The sequence below is a fragment of the Macaca mulatta genome, chromosome 13, assembly GCF_049350105.2.
Source record: "Macaca mulatta isolate MMU2019108-1 chromosome 13, T2T-MMU8v2.0, whole genome shotgun sequence".
Lineage (NCBI taxonomy): Eukaryota > Metazoa > Chordata > Mammalia > Primates > Cercopithecidae > Macaca > Macaca mulatta.
Window position 1 is genome coordinate 5,370,981 of NC_133418.1, and position 18,089 is coordinate 5,389,069.

At 46.0% G+C, this 18,089-nt stretch overlaps 1 protein-coding gene across 6 annotated transcripts in view; it reads right to left on the reverse strand.

Annotated features, from left to right (window-relative positions):
- Positions 1–18,089, reverse strand: part of LMAN2L (lectin, mannose binding 2 like) — a 34,411-nt gene that overhangs the window by 8,264 nt on the left and 8,058 nt on the right. For 2 of the 6 annotated variants that reach the window (XM_028832173.2, XM_028832175.2), the window contains one exon: positions 103–135. The exons of the other annotated variants lie outside the window; for them this stretch is intronic. In XM_028832173.2, the coding sequence (XP_028688006.2) occupies positions 103–135 (33 nt within the window). The remainder of the gene's footprint in view (positions 1–102; positions 136–18,089) is intronic. 6 annotated transcript variants of the gene reach the window in all.

Below are 18,089 nucleotides of genomic sequence, written 5' to 3' on the forward strand. Positions count from 1 at the left end.
ACCGGGGACTCCCGGGACAACCACATGGACTTGAAACAGCAACAAACGTTGGATGGACACATGGGAATGAGGGATGCTCATGATGAATCAAGAACTGAGTACCTGGACTCCTGGAGAATACCGCCTCTTCTGGGCCTGAGAGGGTCCAGCAGGTTATGATAAAAACAAGAGAGGGCACAGAAGACAGGAGACCAAGTCAGAAAGACACAGCCACAGAAGAGCTATGACCCAGCTGTGATGGATGAAAAAACCAACTGAAATCCCCAAACAGAATTTGAGGGTCCCTGAAGGGCATCCGTGAAGCATCTGCGCCCTCAAGATGACAGGCAAAACCATATGCACAGGCGCTTGCACATTTTTCTGAGGAGAGGGTCTGTTACTGTATCAGATTCTCAAAGGGGTCCCCCAGGAAGACCGCTCTAGCCCATAGAGGGTCCTGAAGCTTGTGGAAGGCGCTTTATAAAACACATAGCAGTACGCTGTCCAGGCACGCCCCACTTATGTCTCTGGGAGTCAGTCTCAAGTTTGTCTGTACCCAGCCTACTGTATTTCTATAGCAAGGGGAAAGAAGAGACAAACAGGGCTAAATTCTTCCAAATTCAAGACATCCTTCACTATCCAGGATCTCAGGAAACAGCTCCTGCCCAGAAGACCAAACTCCTGCCACTTGAGAGACTATGAAACTCACTCTAATCCAAAGGGATCATTTGCCCTCTAACTGAGCCTTATGAGTCATATTCCCAAATAACTGTTCTCATTCTAACCTACAACACATAGGCAGGGAAGACGCTCCACGGCGGCGCTGCAGAATGGGATTTAGAAAATCATCGGGCGTGAGGGTATTAAACTCTGCTCCAGGAAACAGCCGCAGTTCTAAGCCATCAGCAAGAGGCACCTATAGAGTTCAGCTCAGCTCTGCCCTGTGGGACAGGCAGGCGAGGGTACCGACCTCAAACCCTTCCCTCCTTTAATACAGTGAACACCTACTACAAGCCAGGTACTGTTCCAGATGCTGAGGGTCCAAAGAGAAACAAGACAGACAGGAATGGAATCAAGATCAGAGCAGAAGAGACAAACAAACAAGCAAATAAAATGATTTCAGATAGTGATAAATGCTACGAGGAAAATAAAATAGGTAATACAAGGGACTGGCGAGGGAACCTCTCCCCGAGGAGGCAGTATCTGAGCTGAGACTCAAGTAATTAGAGGGAGTCCACCAAAAGATCTGAGGCACAAGCAGCATGAGGGCGGCACACTCAAGATACTGGAAAAAGATGAGTCAGAATCACAGCTTGTGAGAAGAGGCTGCCGTGAGGCGAGGCAGCACCCATGGCCCTGCACTCCATGGGCCACAGCCAGGAGTCCGAGGCTGCAGCGCGGCTCCTCTGCTGTCCTCCTCTTACACCACTGGCAGAATTCATACAGGACACAGAAAGGCATCACATCAATCAGTGGATGATTAAACTGGCATAAAGTTACTCTTCAACAACTACCATTTAGAACAAGGAAACGGTGAACACGTTATCAAGCAGTTTACAGCAACTGGCATCTCAGAGAACGCTCATAATTTCAGTGACAATTAAGGAAAAGGGATTAAAAATGCCCTGTGGAGCTCTGATGAGCCCAAGGCTTGCTTCACTCATCACCTCCAGTAACCCTGATTAGAAGTTTAAGTTGCAACTTTAAAGAGATAGCAGCCTCCTATGTTAGCTTGCTTAGAAAATAAACAAATAATAAAGCGACAGCAATCGCTAGCCTAAGGGTGCCTTACTCTTCCCAAGGCTGGTGTGGACCCAGTTCCAGGTGACAGCCAGAGGCATGCTGGGCCTTGGGATCACCTGAAGGAGCTTGTTAACTGGACATATACATGGGTCCCTCAGTCAAACTGTCTCATTCAGTAGGGCTAGAGTAGGGTGCAGGATTTTTTTTTGTTGTTGTTGCTGTTTGTTTTTTTGAGATGGTGTCTCGCTCTGTCACCTAGGCTGCAGTGCAGTGGTGCGATCTTGGCTCACTGCAACCTCCACCTCCTGGGTTCCAGCGATTCTCCTGCCTCAGCCTTATGAGGTAGCTGGGATTACAGGCACTCACCACCATGCCCAGCTAATTTTTGTATTTTTAGTAGAGACAGGGTTTCACCATGTTGCTCAGGCTGCTCTAGAACTCCTGATCTCGTGATCCACCCGCCTCAGCCTCCCAAAGTGCTGGGATTACAAGCATGAGCCACCGCGCACAGCCAGGATTAAGTATTTTTAAGAAGCACCACAGAAGGCTGTGATATGCAACCAAATTGAAGAAATGCTGCACCAGATAGGGAGCCCCACAGCTTTGCAACCAGAGAGAATCTGTCTGCTTCGGCGGCACACGAGTTGGCCTTCAACTTTTAACCTCACATTAGTGTAAGTCACTAAATGCCATCTTATTTTCTACTCCTAGTCAAGAGTTCTTGGAAGCATTTCTTGGATAACCACTAATTTCACACAGGAGCAATTTTGTTTTCCCCTAGAAAGCAGTCTGTAAGTTAGAACCAAAGATTGAAGAATCACACTGGTTCAGGCAAGGTGGCAGTTTTATTCCTAATTTAAGAGTCACCAGAAAGGAGAAATTCTCACCTGTCTTATCGTCCAAAGGATTGTCGTTCAAAGGGTGGAGAAATGTTTTCAACTTTTTGTACTATAAGACTACTTTTTAAAAAGCGTTTTTTGAAGACCTCTACAGGATAACTGTATCTCCAGCATATTTTGATGGAAAAGACACCCATTAGCTTGTGGATTTATGGATGCTAGGCTAAAATTCCAAATGGCCTCTGTAATTAGGGAGACCTGAGTTCTAACTGCAGTTATGTCACTCACAGCTGTGTAACCTTGGGTGGATTACATCACCTCTTCGAGACTCTATTTCCTCACTGTAAACAGAACAATACAAAGCTCACAGGGTTCATTATGAAGATGAAATGAGATATGCAAAGCATTTAGTACAATGTCTGGCATTCAAGGGGGAGTCAATAAACAATCAGTGACTAGTGCATTTCTGGACACAAATATCGTTCACAGGTACTCATATACACATAAACACAAAGCCAAACAAACATCTTTTAAAGCATGAATTCCCAGACCACTGGCTGTCATTAACCATTAGTATTTCCAAAACTATTTTGGAGAGTATTAGATTTGGTTTCTTTTTATTGCCTACTAAAAATATTAAAATACAATAATGACAGAACAATCATCTGTAATAAACATCATTTTACAAAAGGACATTTTAACACCAAAAGATGAGAACCATGTAATTTCATAATGAAACAACGGAATACATTTAGCACTTAAGAAAAAGAACTTTACTGTCATGATTCTTGCACCAGTGAGAACTGTCACCAAACAACAGGCGCTCACACACCAGCTCTTTCAGAGCAGTGTTTTCCATCTCAAACCATATCATTTTCTAGTAAGCGGACCATATGCTTTCTGGAACCCAGATGTGAAGAAAAGAAGGGGAGGAGGGCAGAGGAAGAGAGAACAGAACTAAAATGTTTGCAACATGTCCCTTAGGAGTCCACTGAATGGTGTGAATAATAGCTAGCGTTTACTGAGCACTTAGTCTGTGCCAGGTACTGAACTCAGTAATGAGCACTTTTGCATTTAATTCTCACAATCCTATGAGGTAGTATCAGTACTCCTCATTTCACAGGTAAAAAAACTTGCCCAGGATAACACAGGCATTAAGTAGTGAAATCAGGATTTGAAACCAAGTATTCTGGCTCCAGAGCCCTGACTCAATCACTGGGATATACTGCTTTCAATCTCTCTCAATATGGAAAAATGTTTCATATGTACAATTTTTTAAAAATCAGCTCTAAACAGTATGTACTCTGAAGCACAAAGAGAACACTGAGAATAGTTCCAGATTAAAGGAGAGGAGAGATGTAACAACTGAATACAACACAGGATCTGGGACTTTCTTTCATTATAGAGGACATATCGGGACAATTGGTGAAATATGAATAAGGACTGAAGATTAGATGATGGTATTGTTACAAACGTTAACTTCCTGACTTTGATCACTGTGCTGTGGCTATACAAAATAACTTTTTTTTTTTAAACACACACACACTCAAGTATTTAGGATTAAGGAGGCATCACGACAGCAATTTACTCTTAGTTCAGAAAAAAAGACACAAGCACAAACACACACACAAGACACATACACACACAGACACACACACAAAGAAAGAGTTAAAGAAAAGGATGGCCAGTGTAGTGGCTCACACCTGTAATACCAGCACTTTGGGAAATGAAGGCAGGAGGATTGCTTGACCCTAGGAGTTTGAGACCAACCTGGGCAACATGGCAAAACCCCATCTCTACAAAAAGATAGCTGGGCTTGGTGGCATGCACCTGTAGTCCCAGCTACTTGGGAGGCTGAGATGGGAGGCTCTATTGAGCCCGGGCGGTTGAGGCTACAGTGAGCTGTGATTGTGCCACTGCACTCCACCCTGGGTGACAGAACAAAACCCTCTCTCGAAAAAAAAAAAAAAAAAATAAGGACAGCCAGGTGCAGTAGCTCACACCTGTAATCCCAGCACTTTGGGAGACCAAGGCAGGCGGATCACCTGAGGTCGGGAGTTTGAGACCAGCCTGACCAACATGGAGAAACCCCGTTTCTATTAAAAATATACAATTAGCCAGGCGTGGTAGCATATGCCTGTAATCCCAGCTACTCGGGAGGCTGAGGCAGGAGAATCGCTTGAACCAGGGAGACGGAGGCCATGATGAGCCAAGATCGCGCCACTGCACACCAGTCTGGGCAACAAGAGCAAAACTCTGTCTCAAAAAAAAAAAAAAAAAAAAAAGGGCCGGGCGCGGTGGCTCACGCCTGTAATCCCAGCACTTTGGGAGGCCGAGGCGGGCAGATCACAAGGTCAGGAGATCGAGACCATGGTGAAACCCCGTCTCTACTAAAAATACAAAAAAATTAGCCGGGCGCGGTTGTGGGCACCTATAGTCCCAGCTACTCGGGAGGCTGAGGCAGGAGAATGGCGTGAACCCGGGAGGCGGAGCTTGCAGTGAGCCGAGATCGCGCCACTGCACTCCAGCCTGGGCGACAGAGCGAGACTCCGTCTCAAAAAAAAAAAAAAAAAAAAAAAAAAAAGACAAAGCAAATGTAGTAAAACATTAACATTTTCGGAAATCTGGGTGAAGAACAACATTCCAAAATTCTCTGCTGTATTTTTTTTTTCGCCCAAAGGACCAACTTTTTTTTTTTTTTTGAGATGAAATCTCACTCTTATCCTCCAGGCTGGAGTACAATGGTGTGATCTCGGCTCACTGCAACCTCCACCTCCTGGGTTCAAGCAATTCTCCTGCCTCAGTCTCCCAAGTAGCTGGGATTACAGGTGCCTGCCACCACGCCCGGCTAATTTTTGTATTTTTAGTAGAGACGGGGTTTCACCATGTTGCCCAGGGTGGTCTCGAACTCCTGACCTCAGGTGATCCACCCGCCTCAGCCTCCCAAAGTGCTGGGATTACAGGCGTGAGTCACCGCGGCCAGCCTGTTGTATTCTTATAACTTAATCCTAAGTACAAAATTATTATCAAATAAAGAATAATCTGAATCTAGTATTTACCATACACTCAATTTTTGTTTTTCTCAATTTTTCTATGTATCTGCAAATTTTAAAAAATTTAAAAAGGTTTTAAAAACAATATTTACAACATGATGCAATGTCTTTGTTCTTAAAGATGTTTGTACACTTTCGTTTTTTTCAGCATTTTCCAATTTTTCTGTAATGTCTATAAAAATAATTAACAAAACAAATGCCTTCTACTAGATGCTACTAGATGTGAAGCATCTCCCACCACACCTCCATTTCATCCTCCCTGGAACCACCGGCAGAACACACTATCAATTCCACAGGTAGGCCTGTCACTGTTTAGACTTTCAAAGCCGTATAAGCTGCTGGTCCTACAATAATCTTCATCTAGCCCTTTATGCAGAAATCTGGACGGAGGAGACAATACCCATCCTGTTTAAAGTGAGAAGATGATCAGTGAGATTCTTCGCACACTTCTACGCCGCCTGAGAAGGGCCTTGCTCTGTAAGCCCCCAGACTCCCATAAAGCTATGCTAGGGACCCTCCCCAGGACTCACAGCTTCTCGACTGGACGACACAGAAAAGTGGCACTTCCAGGTCTGGAAACCTTCATATAAATGAATATCATCATGCTGTCTTAAGAAACTCATGGAGCCGGGCGCGGTGGCTCACGCCTGTAATCCCAGCACTTTGGGAGGCCGAGGCGGGCAGATCACAAGGTCAGGAGATCGAGACCACGGTGAAACCCCGTCTCTACTAAAAATACAAAAAACTAGCCGGGCGCGGTTGTGGGCGCCTGTAGTCCCAGCTACTCGGGAGGCTGAGGCAGGAGAATGGCGTGAACCCGGGAGGCGGAGCTTGCAGTGAGCCGAGATCGCGCCACTGCACTCCAGCCTGGGCGACAGAGCGAGACTCCGTCTCAAAAAAAAAAAAAAAAAAAGAAACTCATGGAATGAGCTCAATCTCATTTATCTTAGTTGTGACCCTACTAGAGCAAACTCAAATCAAGTAATTTGAGGACTTCAATAAGGAGTACTCCAAAATCAGGAGACTAAATGTGAGGTGTGCCCCAAGCACTGACCTTTATAACCTGCCCACCCAGATTACAATACCAAGATTCAGAATACAGTCCATTATGTATGTCTTAATTTCACTGCTGACCATCATTCTGATAGTACGCCAATACTTCTTGTGAATGAGAACCACCATCAATTCTATAGAACAGGGGATCTTCAGATCTCCTAAAATCATGTCAACTCCTTTGTGTATGTGCCTCTTTCTGTGGGTCCAACACTTTAATCGGAGTCTCGAAAGGGTCAAAGCTCAAAGAAAAGTAAAGAACTAACCCAGGGATAAGCATCCTCTGGAGCACCGGCCCTTGCTTTCTTCCTCTCGCCCTCTTTCACTGTCTCAGAAAAGAAACATGTAAAATTCTCTCTGCCAACAGTAAAGAGACCACTTTGGGATCAGTGTCTTCATCAACATAAAGACTTGAGGGGACCGAGTGTGGTGGCTCATGGCTGTATTCCTAGCACTTCGGGAGGCCAAGGCAGGAGGTCGCTTGAGTCCAGGAGTTTGAGACCAGCCTCGACAACATAGCAAGACTCTGTCTTGGCCGGGTGTGGTGGCTGACGCCGGCAATCCCAGCACTTTGGGAGGCCGAGGTGGGCGGATCACGAAGTCAGGAGATCGAGACCATCCTGGCTAACACAGTGAAACTGCATCTCTACTAAAAATACAAAAAAATTAGCCAGGCATGGTGGCGGGTGCCTGTAGTCCCAGCTACTTGGGAAGTTGAGGCAGGAGAATGGCATGAACCCCGGGATGCGGAGCTTGAAGTGAGCTGAGATGGCATCACTGCACTCCAGCCTGGGCGACAGAGTGATACTCCGTCTCAAAAAACCCCAAAAATCATGGTAATAATAATAAATAAATAGATAAATTTGTTTCTTTTTTTGAGACCGAGTCTCACTCCGTCGCCCATGCTGGAGTTCAGTGGCATAATATCGGCTCACTGCAACCTCCGCCTCCTGGGTTCAAACGATTCTCCTGTCTCAGCCTCCCAAGTAGCTGGGATTACAGGCATGCACCATCACGCCAGGCTAACTGTTGTATTCTTAGTCGAGACGGGGTTTCACCATGTTGGCCAGGTTGGTCTTGAAATCCTGACCTCAAGTGCTGGGGTTATAGGCACTGGGCACTGCACCTGGCCAAAACAGTAAAAATTAACCAGGCATGATGGCACACCTGTAGTCCCAGCTACTCAGGAGGCTGAGGCAGGAAGACAGCTTAAGCCCAGGAGTTCGAGGCCGCAGTGAGCTACCACTGTGCCACTGCGCTCCATCCTGGGCGACAGAATGCAAGACTCTCTCTCAAAAGAAAAAAAAAAAAAAGACTTGAGGAAATGTTTTTTTAACTGGATGGCATGGTATTGTTAATTTTCTTCCAGTTCAAAGGAGGAAAAAACAATCATCACATCAAAAAAAAGTATGGGGAGTACCTCAAAGTTTGGGGAATACCTCAGAAACGACTGCCAAGCTGTTCTCCCCACTCTCTAGCTGTTCCTGCCTCCCCAGGGGTGAGACCCAAACATCTCACAGAAAAGAATGAAGGCCAAGACTACAATGGTTGCACTCTGCTCTCATTCACTACACTCTGATTTCATCGGACACACACTGTAGCTCCAAGATTGCTACTGACTTCCCTCCAACTTTTCACCAACATCCGGGTGGGTTCCTGTGAGAAAGTGATGATCGTCAGCTGATGACTTGATAGTGCCAAGAAAAGATAATCAGGTTGTCTTTACTTTTTTTTTTTTTTTTTGATTTTTTGTAGAGATGACTCGCTATGTTGCCTACGCTGGTTTCAAATGCCTGGACTCAATCCTGCCTTGGCTTCCCAAAGTGCTGGGATTACAGGCATGAGCTACTGTGTCTGGCCACTGGTGATCTTTTAATCAACATTAAAAAATAACTACAATACAGCCAGGCGCAGTGGCTCATGCCTGTAATCCCAGTACTTTGGGAGGCTGAGGCGTGCAGATCACAAGGTCAGGAGTTCGAGACCAGCCTGGGCAACATGGTGAAACTCCGTCTCTACTAAAAGTACAAAAATTAGCCAGGCGTGCTGGCAGGCACCTGTAATCCCAGCTACTCGGGAGGCTGAGGCAGGAGAATCACTTGAATCTGGGAGATGGAGGTTTCAGCGAGTCCATATCACACCACTGCACTCCAGCCTGGCCGACAGGGTGAGACTCAGTCTCCAAAAAAATAAATAAATAAAATTAGTTAACTACAACACTGAGATATAATTCACAGACCACACAATTCACTTATAGTATATAATTCAATGGTGTTTAGTAAATTCAGAGTTAAGATTATGATTACCACAACCAATTTTAAAACATCTTCATCACCCAAAAAAAAAAATCCCATGCCCACTAGTAGTCACTCTCCTCATCTCCACCCCACATTACCCCAGCCCTAGACAACCACTAATCTACTTTCTGTCTCTACAGATTTGCCTATTCTTGACATTTCATATGCATGGCATCATACTATGTGTTGGTCTTTTGTGACCGGCTTCTTCCATTTAACATAATGTTTTCAAGGGTCATCCATGTTGGAGCACATATGGATAGTTAATTTCTTTCAGTCTTTTTTTTTTTTTTTTGAGACAGGGTCTTGCTCTGTCACCCAGGCTGGAGTACAGTGGTGTGATCAAGGCTCATCGCAACCTTGAGGTCCTGGGCTCAGGTGACGCACTCACCTTGGTCTCCTAAAGTGCTAGAATTACAAAGGTGAGCCACCGTGCCTGGCAATTACTCCTACCTTTTTTTTCTTTTGAGACAGTCTTGCTCCATTGCCCAGACTACAGTGTACTGGCAATCATAGCTCACTATAGCCTTGACCTCCCGGACTCAAGCAATCCTCCTGCCTCAGCCTGCAAAGTAGTTGGAATCAGCTAATTTTTTTTGTTTTTTGTAAAGATGGGGTCTCCCTGTGTTGCCCAACTGGTCTAAAACTCCTAGGCTCAAGCAATCCTTCCACTTTGGCCTCCCAAAGTGTTGGGATTATAGGCACGAGCCACCACACCCAGTGATACTTAATTCTTTTCATTGCTGGTAATTCCGTTGTATCAATAGATCACATTTTGTGTATCCTCTAATCCAGTAGTCTTCAACCTTTTTGGCACCAGGGACTGGTACATTTATTGCGTACTTCTTTTTTTTTTTTTTTTTTTGAGATGGAGTCTTGCTCTGCTGCCCAGGCTGGAGTTCAGTGGCATGATCTTGGCTCGCTGCAAGCTCCGCCTCCTGGGTTCACGCCATTCTCCTGCCTCAGCCTCCCAAGTAGCTGGGACTACAGGCGCCCGTCACCGTGCCCGGCTAACTTTTTGTACTTTTAGTAGAGACGGGGTTTCACTGTGTTAGCCAGGATGGTCTCAATCTCCTGACCTCGTGATCCGCCCGCCTCGGCCTCCCAAAGTGCTGGGATTACAGGTGTGAGCCACTGCGCCCGGCCAGAAGCCAGCAAAGTTTTTGAGAGGTAGGGACTGCACAGAGCAACGTGGGGAGTACTGCCATCTTAACAATACCAAGTCTTCCAATCCATGCCATAGGATATCTTTCCATTTACATGGATCTTCTTTAATTTCTTCCAATAATGTTTTTTTACTCTATTTCATTTTTGAGACAGGTTCTTGCTCTGTTACTGAGGCTGGAGTGCAGTGGTGCAATCACGGCTCACTGTGGCCTCGACCTCCTGAGCGAACCTCCACCTCAGCCTCCCAGGTGGCATGCATCACCCACCACACCAGGCTAATTTTTTTTGAGACAGAGTCTTGTTCTGTCGCCCAGGGTCGAGTGCAGTGGCGCAATCTCGGCTCACTGCAGCCTCTGCCTCCCGGGTTCAAGCAATTCTCCTGCCTCTGCCCCCTGAGTAACTGGGACTATAGGTGCACACTGCCAAGCCCGGCCAATTTTTTTGTATTCTTAGTAGAGACGGGGTTTCACCATCAAGATGGGTCTTAATCTCCTGACCTCATGATCCACCTGTCTCAGCCTCCCAAAGTCCCTCTCCTGTTGGGATTACATGTGTGAGCCACCACGCCCGGCCTAATTTTATTTTTTGTAGAGACAAGGTCTTGCTATGTTGCCCAGGCTCATTTCAAATGCCTGGCTTAAGGTGACTCTCCCACTTCTGCCTCCCATAAGTGCTGGGATTACAGGTGTGGGCCACCTGGCCCCAACAATATTTTGTAGTTGTCAAAGTTTTTCTGTTAAATGTACTCTTTTTTTCTTTTTTTTTTTTGAGACGGAGTCTCATTCTGTCGCCCAGGCTGGAGTGCAGTGGCGCGATCTCGGCTCACTGCAACCTCTGCCTCCCAGATTCACGCCATTCTCCTGCCTCAGCCTCCTTAGTAGCTGGGACTACAGGCGCCCGCCACCACATCTGGCTAACTTTTTTGTATTTTTTTTAGTAGAGACAGGGTTTCACCACATTAGCCAGAATGGTCTCGATCTCCTGACCTCATGATCCGCTCGCCTCGGCCTCAAAAGTGCTGGGATTACAGGCATAAGCCACCACACCTGGTCAAATTTACTTCTAAGTATTTTATTATTTTTGATAATAGTGCAAATGGAGTTGTTTTCTCATTTCATTTTCAGATTGTTCATTGAAAATATATAGAAATAAACCTGATTTGCCAGGTGCGGTACCTCAAGCCTGTAATCCCAGCACTGTGGGAGGCCGAGGCAGGTGGATCATGAGGTCAGGAGTTCAAGAACAGCCTGACCAACATGGTGAACCCCCATCTCTACTAAAAATACAGAAATTAGCAGGGTATGGTAGCGCATGCCTGTAATCCCAGCTACTCTGGAGGCTGAGGTAGAAGAATCACTTGAACCCAGGAGGCAGAGGTGGCAATGAGCAGATATCATGATACTGAACTCCAACTTGTGCAACACAGCAAGACTCCGTCTCAAAAAAAAAAAAGAAAAAGAAAGAAGAAATAAACCTGATTTTTGCATACTGATCTTTTATCCTGCAACCTTGCTAAACTCATTTAGTAGTTCTAATAGTTTTTTTTGTGTGTGGATTGCTTAGGATTTTCCATATTCTGTCATCTGCAAATAGAAATAGTTTTACTTCCTTTCCAATCTTGATGTCTTTTATTTCATTTTCATGTCTCTTGCCCTGGCTAGATCCTCCAGTACAATGTTAAACAGAAGTGGTAAGAGTCAATATCCTCGTTTTATTCCTGATCTTAGAAGGAAATAATTCAACTGTTTACCATTAAATATGTTAGCTGTGGGTTTTTCTAGCCAAGCACAGGAGCTCATGCCTGTAATTCCAGCACTTTGGGAGGCCAAGATGGGCAGATCACCTGAGGTCAGGAGTTCGAGACCAGCCTGGCCAACATGGCAAACTCCTGTCACTATTAAAAATACAAAAACTTAGCCGGAAGTGGTAGCAGGCGCCTATAATCGCAGCTGCTCAGGAGGCTGAGGCAGGAGAATTGCTTGAACCCAGGAGGTGGAGGTTGCAATGGGCAGAGATCATGCCACTGCACTCCAGCCTGGGTGACAGAGTGAGACTCTGTCTCAAAAAAACAAAAAGGTTGGGCGCAGTGGCTCACTCACGCCTGTAATCCCAGCACTTTGGGAGGTCGAGACGAGCAGATCACTTCAGGTCAGGAGTTTAAGATTAGCCTGATCAACATGGTGATACCCCGTCTCCACTAAAAACACAAAAATTAACCAGGTGTGGTGGTGCATGTCTGTAATCTCAGCTACTTGGGAGGCTGAGGCAGGAGAATTGCTTGAACCCAGGAGGCAGAGGCTGCAGTGAGCCAAGATCACACCAATGCACTCCAGCCCAGGCGACAGAGCGAGATTCTATCTCAAAAAATAAAATAAAAATAAAAAATGTGTGTGTGACACACACACACACACACACATATATGTTAGCTGTGAGTTTTTCATAGATGTCCTTTATCAGGTTGAGGAAATCCTCTTCTATTCCTAATTTGTTGAGTGTTTTATTATCAAGAGGTATGAAATTTTGTCACTTTTTCTCTATCTTTTGAGATGATTATATGTTGTTTCTCCTTTAGTCTATTAATATGGTATATTAATTTTCAGATGTTAAACCACAGTTGAGGGGCCGGGTGCAGTGGCTCATGCCTGTAATCCCAGCACCTTGGGGGGCCAAGGTAGGCAAATCACTTGAGCATAGCAGTTTGAGACCAGCCTAGGCAACATGGCAAAACCCTATCTCTACAAAAATACAAAAATTAGCCAGGTGTGGTGGCGCATGCCCGTGGTCCCAGCTACTGGGAAGGAGGCTGAGGCGGGAGGACTGAGCCTATATACTGAAGTCTCTCACCCTCTTCTCAGATGCATTACTGGTTGCTATGATTTTCCCAATATTTTCTCATGAACAAATGTGGTAAGAAGTTGAGCAATAGCGTCAGGTGGACTCTGGTGACAAGGAAACAAGAAACCAGAAAAACGTTTTCACCACTATCTTGAGGAATTTCATGCATTGTTCCGCACAACCTCCTACCTGTTCCTTGTCTTCCTTGTCTGGGACATCTTCTGCACACATACCACCGTCATTTGTAAGTTCTCAAAAGGTACGGTATTTGTCACCTTCCTTTAACGAGCTCAAAATAATAAAGCAGTAACAATCAGACTGGAGTCTCTGGAGTCAGACCCACTATGTGTGTGACACTAACAAGCTGTGTAATCTTTCTACATGCACTTCAGTTTCTTACCCATAAAATAGAGATAATACTATCATCTACCCCAAAAGGTTGTTATGATAAGTAAATAACGTATGTGAAAGTGCTTAGAACAATGCCTGGTGCCGTTTTGTATATCGAAGTAAAACATGCCACTGACAAACACATTTGATTTTACCCTCTGAGACAGTTGTAGGGTGTTGGGATGTAGAAAGGAAGATACTTTCTATACTCTCTGGACTGAATATAAGTGCTAAGAACTGAAATTGCAGAGGACAGCATATAAACATAATATTAACAGGCTGGGTGTGGCTCATGCCTGCAATCCTAGCACTTTGGGAGGCCGAGGTGGGCAGATTACTTGAGGTCTGGAGTTTGAGACCAGCCTGGTCAATGTGGTGAAACCCCGTCTCTACTAAAAATACAACAATTAGCCAGATGTGGTGGTGTGTGCCTGTAATCAGCCAGACTGGGTGGAGTGTGCCTGAAATCCCAGCTACCCCAAAGGCTGAGGCAGGAGAATCACTGAACCCAGGAGGCGGAGGTTGCAGTGATCCGAGATCATGCCACCGCACTCCAGCCTGGGCAACAGAGCAAGACTCCATTTCAAAAAAATGAAATAAGGCCAGGCGCAGTGGCTCACCTCTGTATTCCCAGCACTTTGGGAGGCCAAGGCGGGTGGATCATGAGGTCAGGAGATCAAGACCATCCTGGCTAACATGGTGAAACCTCATCTCTACTAAAAATATAAAAAATTAGCCAGGCATGGTGGTGGGCACCTGTAGTCTCAGCTACTCAGGAGGCTGAAGCAGGAGAATGGCGTGAACCCGGGAGGCAGAGCTTGCAGTGAGCCGAGATTGCGCCACTGCACTCCAGCCTGGGTGACAGAGTGAGACTCCGTCTCAAAAAAATAAATAAATAAAATAAAATAATAACAATAATAATAAATGTCTCCATTCTCAAGAAAGAAAACAATCTGAGAGAGAAAAAAAAAAAGGATGGGAGATGGTAGACCATCATAGATAAAAGCACAGCTTCTGGAATCTGGTGGACCTGTGCTTCACTTTATATTGACTATTACCTTGAAACAGACACTTAACTTCTCTAAGCCTTTGTTTACTCACTGGTAAAATGTGAAAAATACAGACTATAAGGAGGTTTGACAAGGATTAAGACAATATTTGCAAAGTACCTGGCACACAGCAGCCATCTAATAATCGGGAAGTTTTTTTTGTTTTGTTTTGTTTTGTTTTATGGTTGTTGTTTTTGAGACGGAGTCTTGCTCTTGTCGCCCAGGCTGGAGTGCAATATCTTGGCTCCCAGGTAACCTCTGCCTTCCAGGTTCAAGCCATTCTCCTGCCTCAGCCTCCTGAGTAGCTGGGACTACAGGCATGTGCCACCACGCCTGGCTAATTTTTGTATTTTTAGTAGAGACAGGGTATCACTATGTTGGCCAGGCTGGTCTCGAACTCCTGACCTCATGCTCTGTCCGCCTCGACCTTCCAAAGTGCTGGGATTACAGGAGTGAGCCACCGCACTCGGCCTTAAATTTAGTTTCACAAGGAAAAAAGGGACCCATGTTAGTCCAGGGTTCTCAGCCTCGGCTATACATGTGAATCCCCCGGAGAGCTTTAGAAAAGGAAGGCTGCCTAGACTGCACTTCAGACGAACTGAATCAGAAGCTCTGGGGTCGGGACTGGATATCAATAGTTTTAAAAGTTCTCCAGGGAATTACAATGTGCACTTGGAAGTAAGAACCACAACAGCAAGCCAGAAAAGATGTCCCTATTGTTACCATCCAAAATCAATTTTTTTAAATTAACATCTACAAAATCCTTACAAAATAAACCCAAATCAGAATCTCTACTTTCTCAAATCAGAATTACTACTATCTCATGGTGAAATGGGAGCTAACAGAGTTTGAACAATTTGTTTCTGGAAGAAACAGAGAGACAAGTTTAAAACTCCTGTCAAGCCCTAAAGCTGACAACTCTTATTCGGACGCATCTCTAACTACCGCTATTTCCTCAGCGTGACTACAAATCCAGTCATGATCCTCTTCAATAAAATCCTTTAATGCACCTACCCCTTCAGAACCAAGTCCAGACTCTTCAACGGGAACACAATCCTTCAGAACCCAGCCCCACGTGGTGTACGGTGAGCATGAGTCACACACGTTCAGCCTGCCCTGGCTCTCATCTAAACAGTTCAACCACCAACCACCCAAGCAGACGCTGCTCAGCCTCAGTGGCTAACATGCCGAAGCTACGGTGTTAATACTATGGAATGCAAGGTGAACGGCAGCCCCAGGAACTGTGCAACATGACAAGACTACTGGCCCTGCTTTTCATTCTAGCCTCATCTGTCTCTGATTCTACTTTATTTCCATACACTCATCATTCCCTCTCTTTTTTTTTTTTTTTTTGAGATGGAGTCTCACTCTATCACCCAGGCTGGAGTGCTGCGGCACGATCTTGACTCACACTCCAACCTCCACCTCCCAGGTTCAAGCGATTCTCCTGCTTCAGCCTCCTGAGTAGCTGGGATTACAGAAGCACGCCACCACGCCTGGCTAAATTTTGTATTTTTAGTAGAGACGGGATTTCCCCATGTTGGCCAGGGTAGTCTCGATCTCCTGACCTCGTGAAACACCCACCTCGGCCTCCCAAAGTGCTGGGATTACAGGCATGAGCCACCGCGCCCGGCCTCATCATTCCCCCTCTTAACCTTAGGACCTTACACATGCTTTTTTCCCTCTGCATGGGACGCTGGTTCCTTACTCTACAGACCTCAACCTAAAGGCACTTCCTGGAAGAAGCCCTCCCCAGCAGCAGCAGCAGCACTACTGCCCCGCCTCAGGTTGGAAGCCTGCTGTGTCCTCCCACAGTGCCCCAGAGTTCCCCCATCAGCATTCTCAGGGCTACGGAGTACAAGGACCATGTTATCCTGCTCACTAATCCCCAGGGCCTGGCACCTAGAAAGTGGTTAATGTATGTGGAATGAAGAACAGCCCAGAAAGAACACAGAGAAGCAGCTGGAACTGATCCACAACAAAAGGTGATTCTCCTAACTCAGGTCTCACGTTCCACCCCCTCTAAAGTGAGCTCGCTGGGCGCGGTGGCTCATACCTGTAACCTCACCACTTCGGGAGGTCGGGATGGGCGAATCACCTGAGGTCAAGAGATGGAGACCATCCTAGCCAACATGGTGAAACCCTGTCGCTACTAAAAATACAAAAATTAGGGCTGGGCACGGTGGCTCAAGCCTGTAATCCCAGCACTTTGGGAGGCCGAGACGGGCAGATCACGAGGTCAGGAGATCGAGACCATCCTGGCTAACATGGCAAAACCCCGTTTCTACTAAAAAATACAAAAAAAATTAGCCGGGCGAGGTGGCGGGCGCCTGTAGTCCTGGCTATTTGGGAGGCTGAGGCAGGAGAATGGCGTGAACCTGGGAGGCGGAGCTTGCAGTGAGCTGAGATCCCGCCACTGCACTCCAGCCTGGGCGACAGAGCGAGACTCCGTCTCAAAAAAAAAAAAAAAAATTAGCTGGGCATGGTGGCATGTGCCTATAGTCCTAGTTACTCGGGAGGCCTGAGGCAGGAGAATGGCTTGAATCCGGGAGGTGGAGGTTGCAGTGAGCCGAGATTGCGCCACTGCACTCCAGCCTGGAGACGAGCAAGACTCCATCTCAAAAACTAAATATAAATAAAAAATAAAGTGAGCTATGTGGGAAATGTTAACAACTGTTGAATCACAGATACAATGATCATTCTCTATCCTTCTAATTTTTTTGTTTGTTTTGGTGACAATCTCGCTCTGTTGCCTAGGCTGGAGTGCAGTGGTGCGATCTCAGCTCACTGCAACCTCCGCCTCCCGGATTCAAGCCATTCTCCTGACTCAGCATCCTGAGTAGCTGGGATTATCGGCTGGAGTGCAAAGGCGTGCTCTCAGCTCACTGCAACCTCCACCTCCCAGGTTCAAGTGACTCTCCCACCACAGCCTCCCAAGTAGCTGGGACTACAGGTTAATACTAACAAAATACTAATACTAATACTAACAAAAATACTAATTTTTGTATTTTTAGTGGAGACAGGGTTTCACAGTGTTGGCCAGGCTGGTCTCGAACTCCTAACCTCAAGTAATCTGCCCACCTTGGCCTCCCAAAGTGCTGGGATTACAGGCGTGAGCCACCATGCCCAGCTTTCTAATGTTCCTTAAGTTTGAAATTTTTCATAATAAACCTTTGGGGGAAAAATAATGTGAACTTTGCCTCTATTTCTAATCCTGCTTTCCTCGCTAGGTATTACTTAGCTAAAAGGATACCCAGCAACAACCTGTCATAATTTCCCACCATCTGATGGCAGTGCCATAGGACACAGAAAGAGTACAAATCCACTGTCAATATAAGAAAGCAATAGCCAGGCATGGTGGCTCATGCCTGTAATCCTAGCACTTTGGGAGGCCGAGGCGGGCAGATCACGAGGTCAGGGGTTCGAGACCAGCCTGACCAACAAGGTGAAACCCCGTCTCTACTAAAAACACAAAAATTAGCCAGGTGTGGTGGCACACACCTGTAGTCCCAGCTACTCAGGAGGCTGAGGGGGGAGAATGGTTTGAACCTGGGAGGCGGAGCTTGCAGTGAGCCGAGATCACGCCACTGCCCTCCAGCCTGGGCGACAGAGCAAGACTCCATCTCAAAAAAAAATTAAAAAAAAAAAAAAAAAAAGCAAGCACCAAAAAACCCTTAGGGTCAG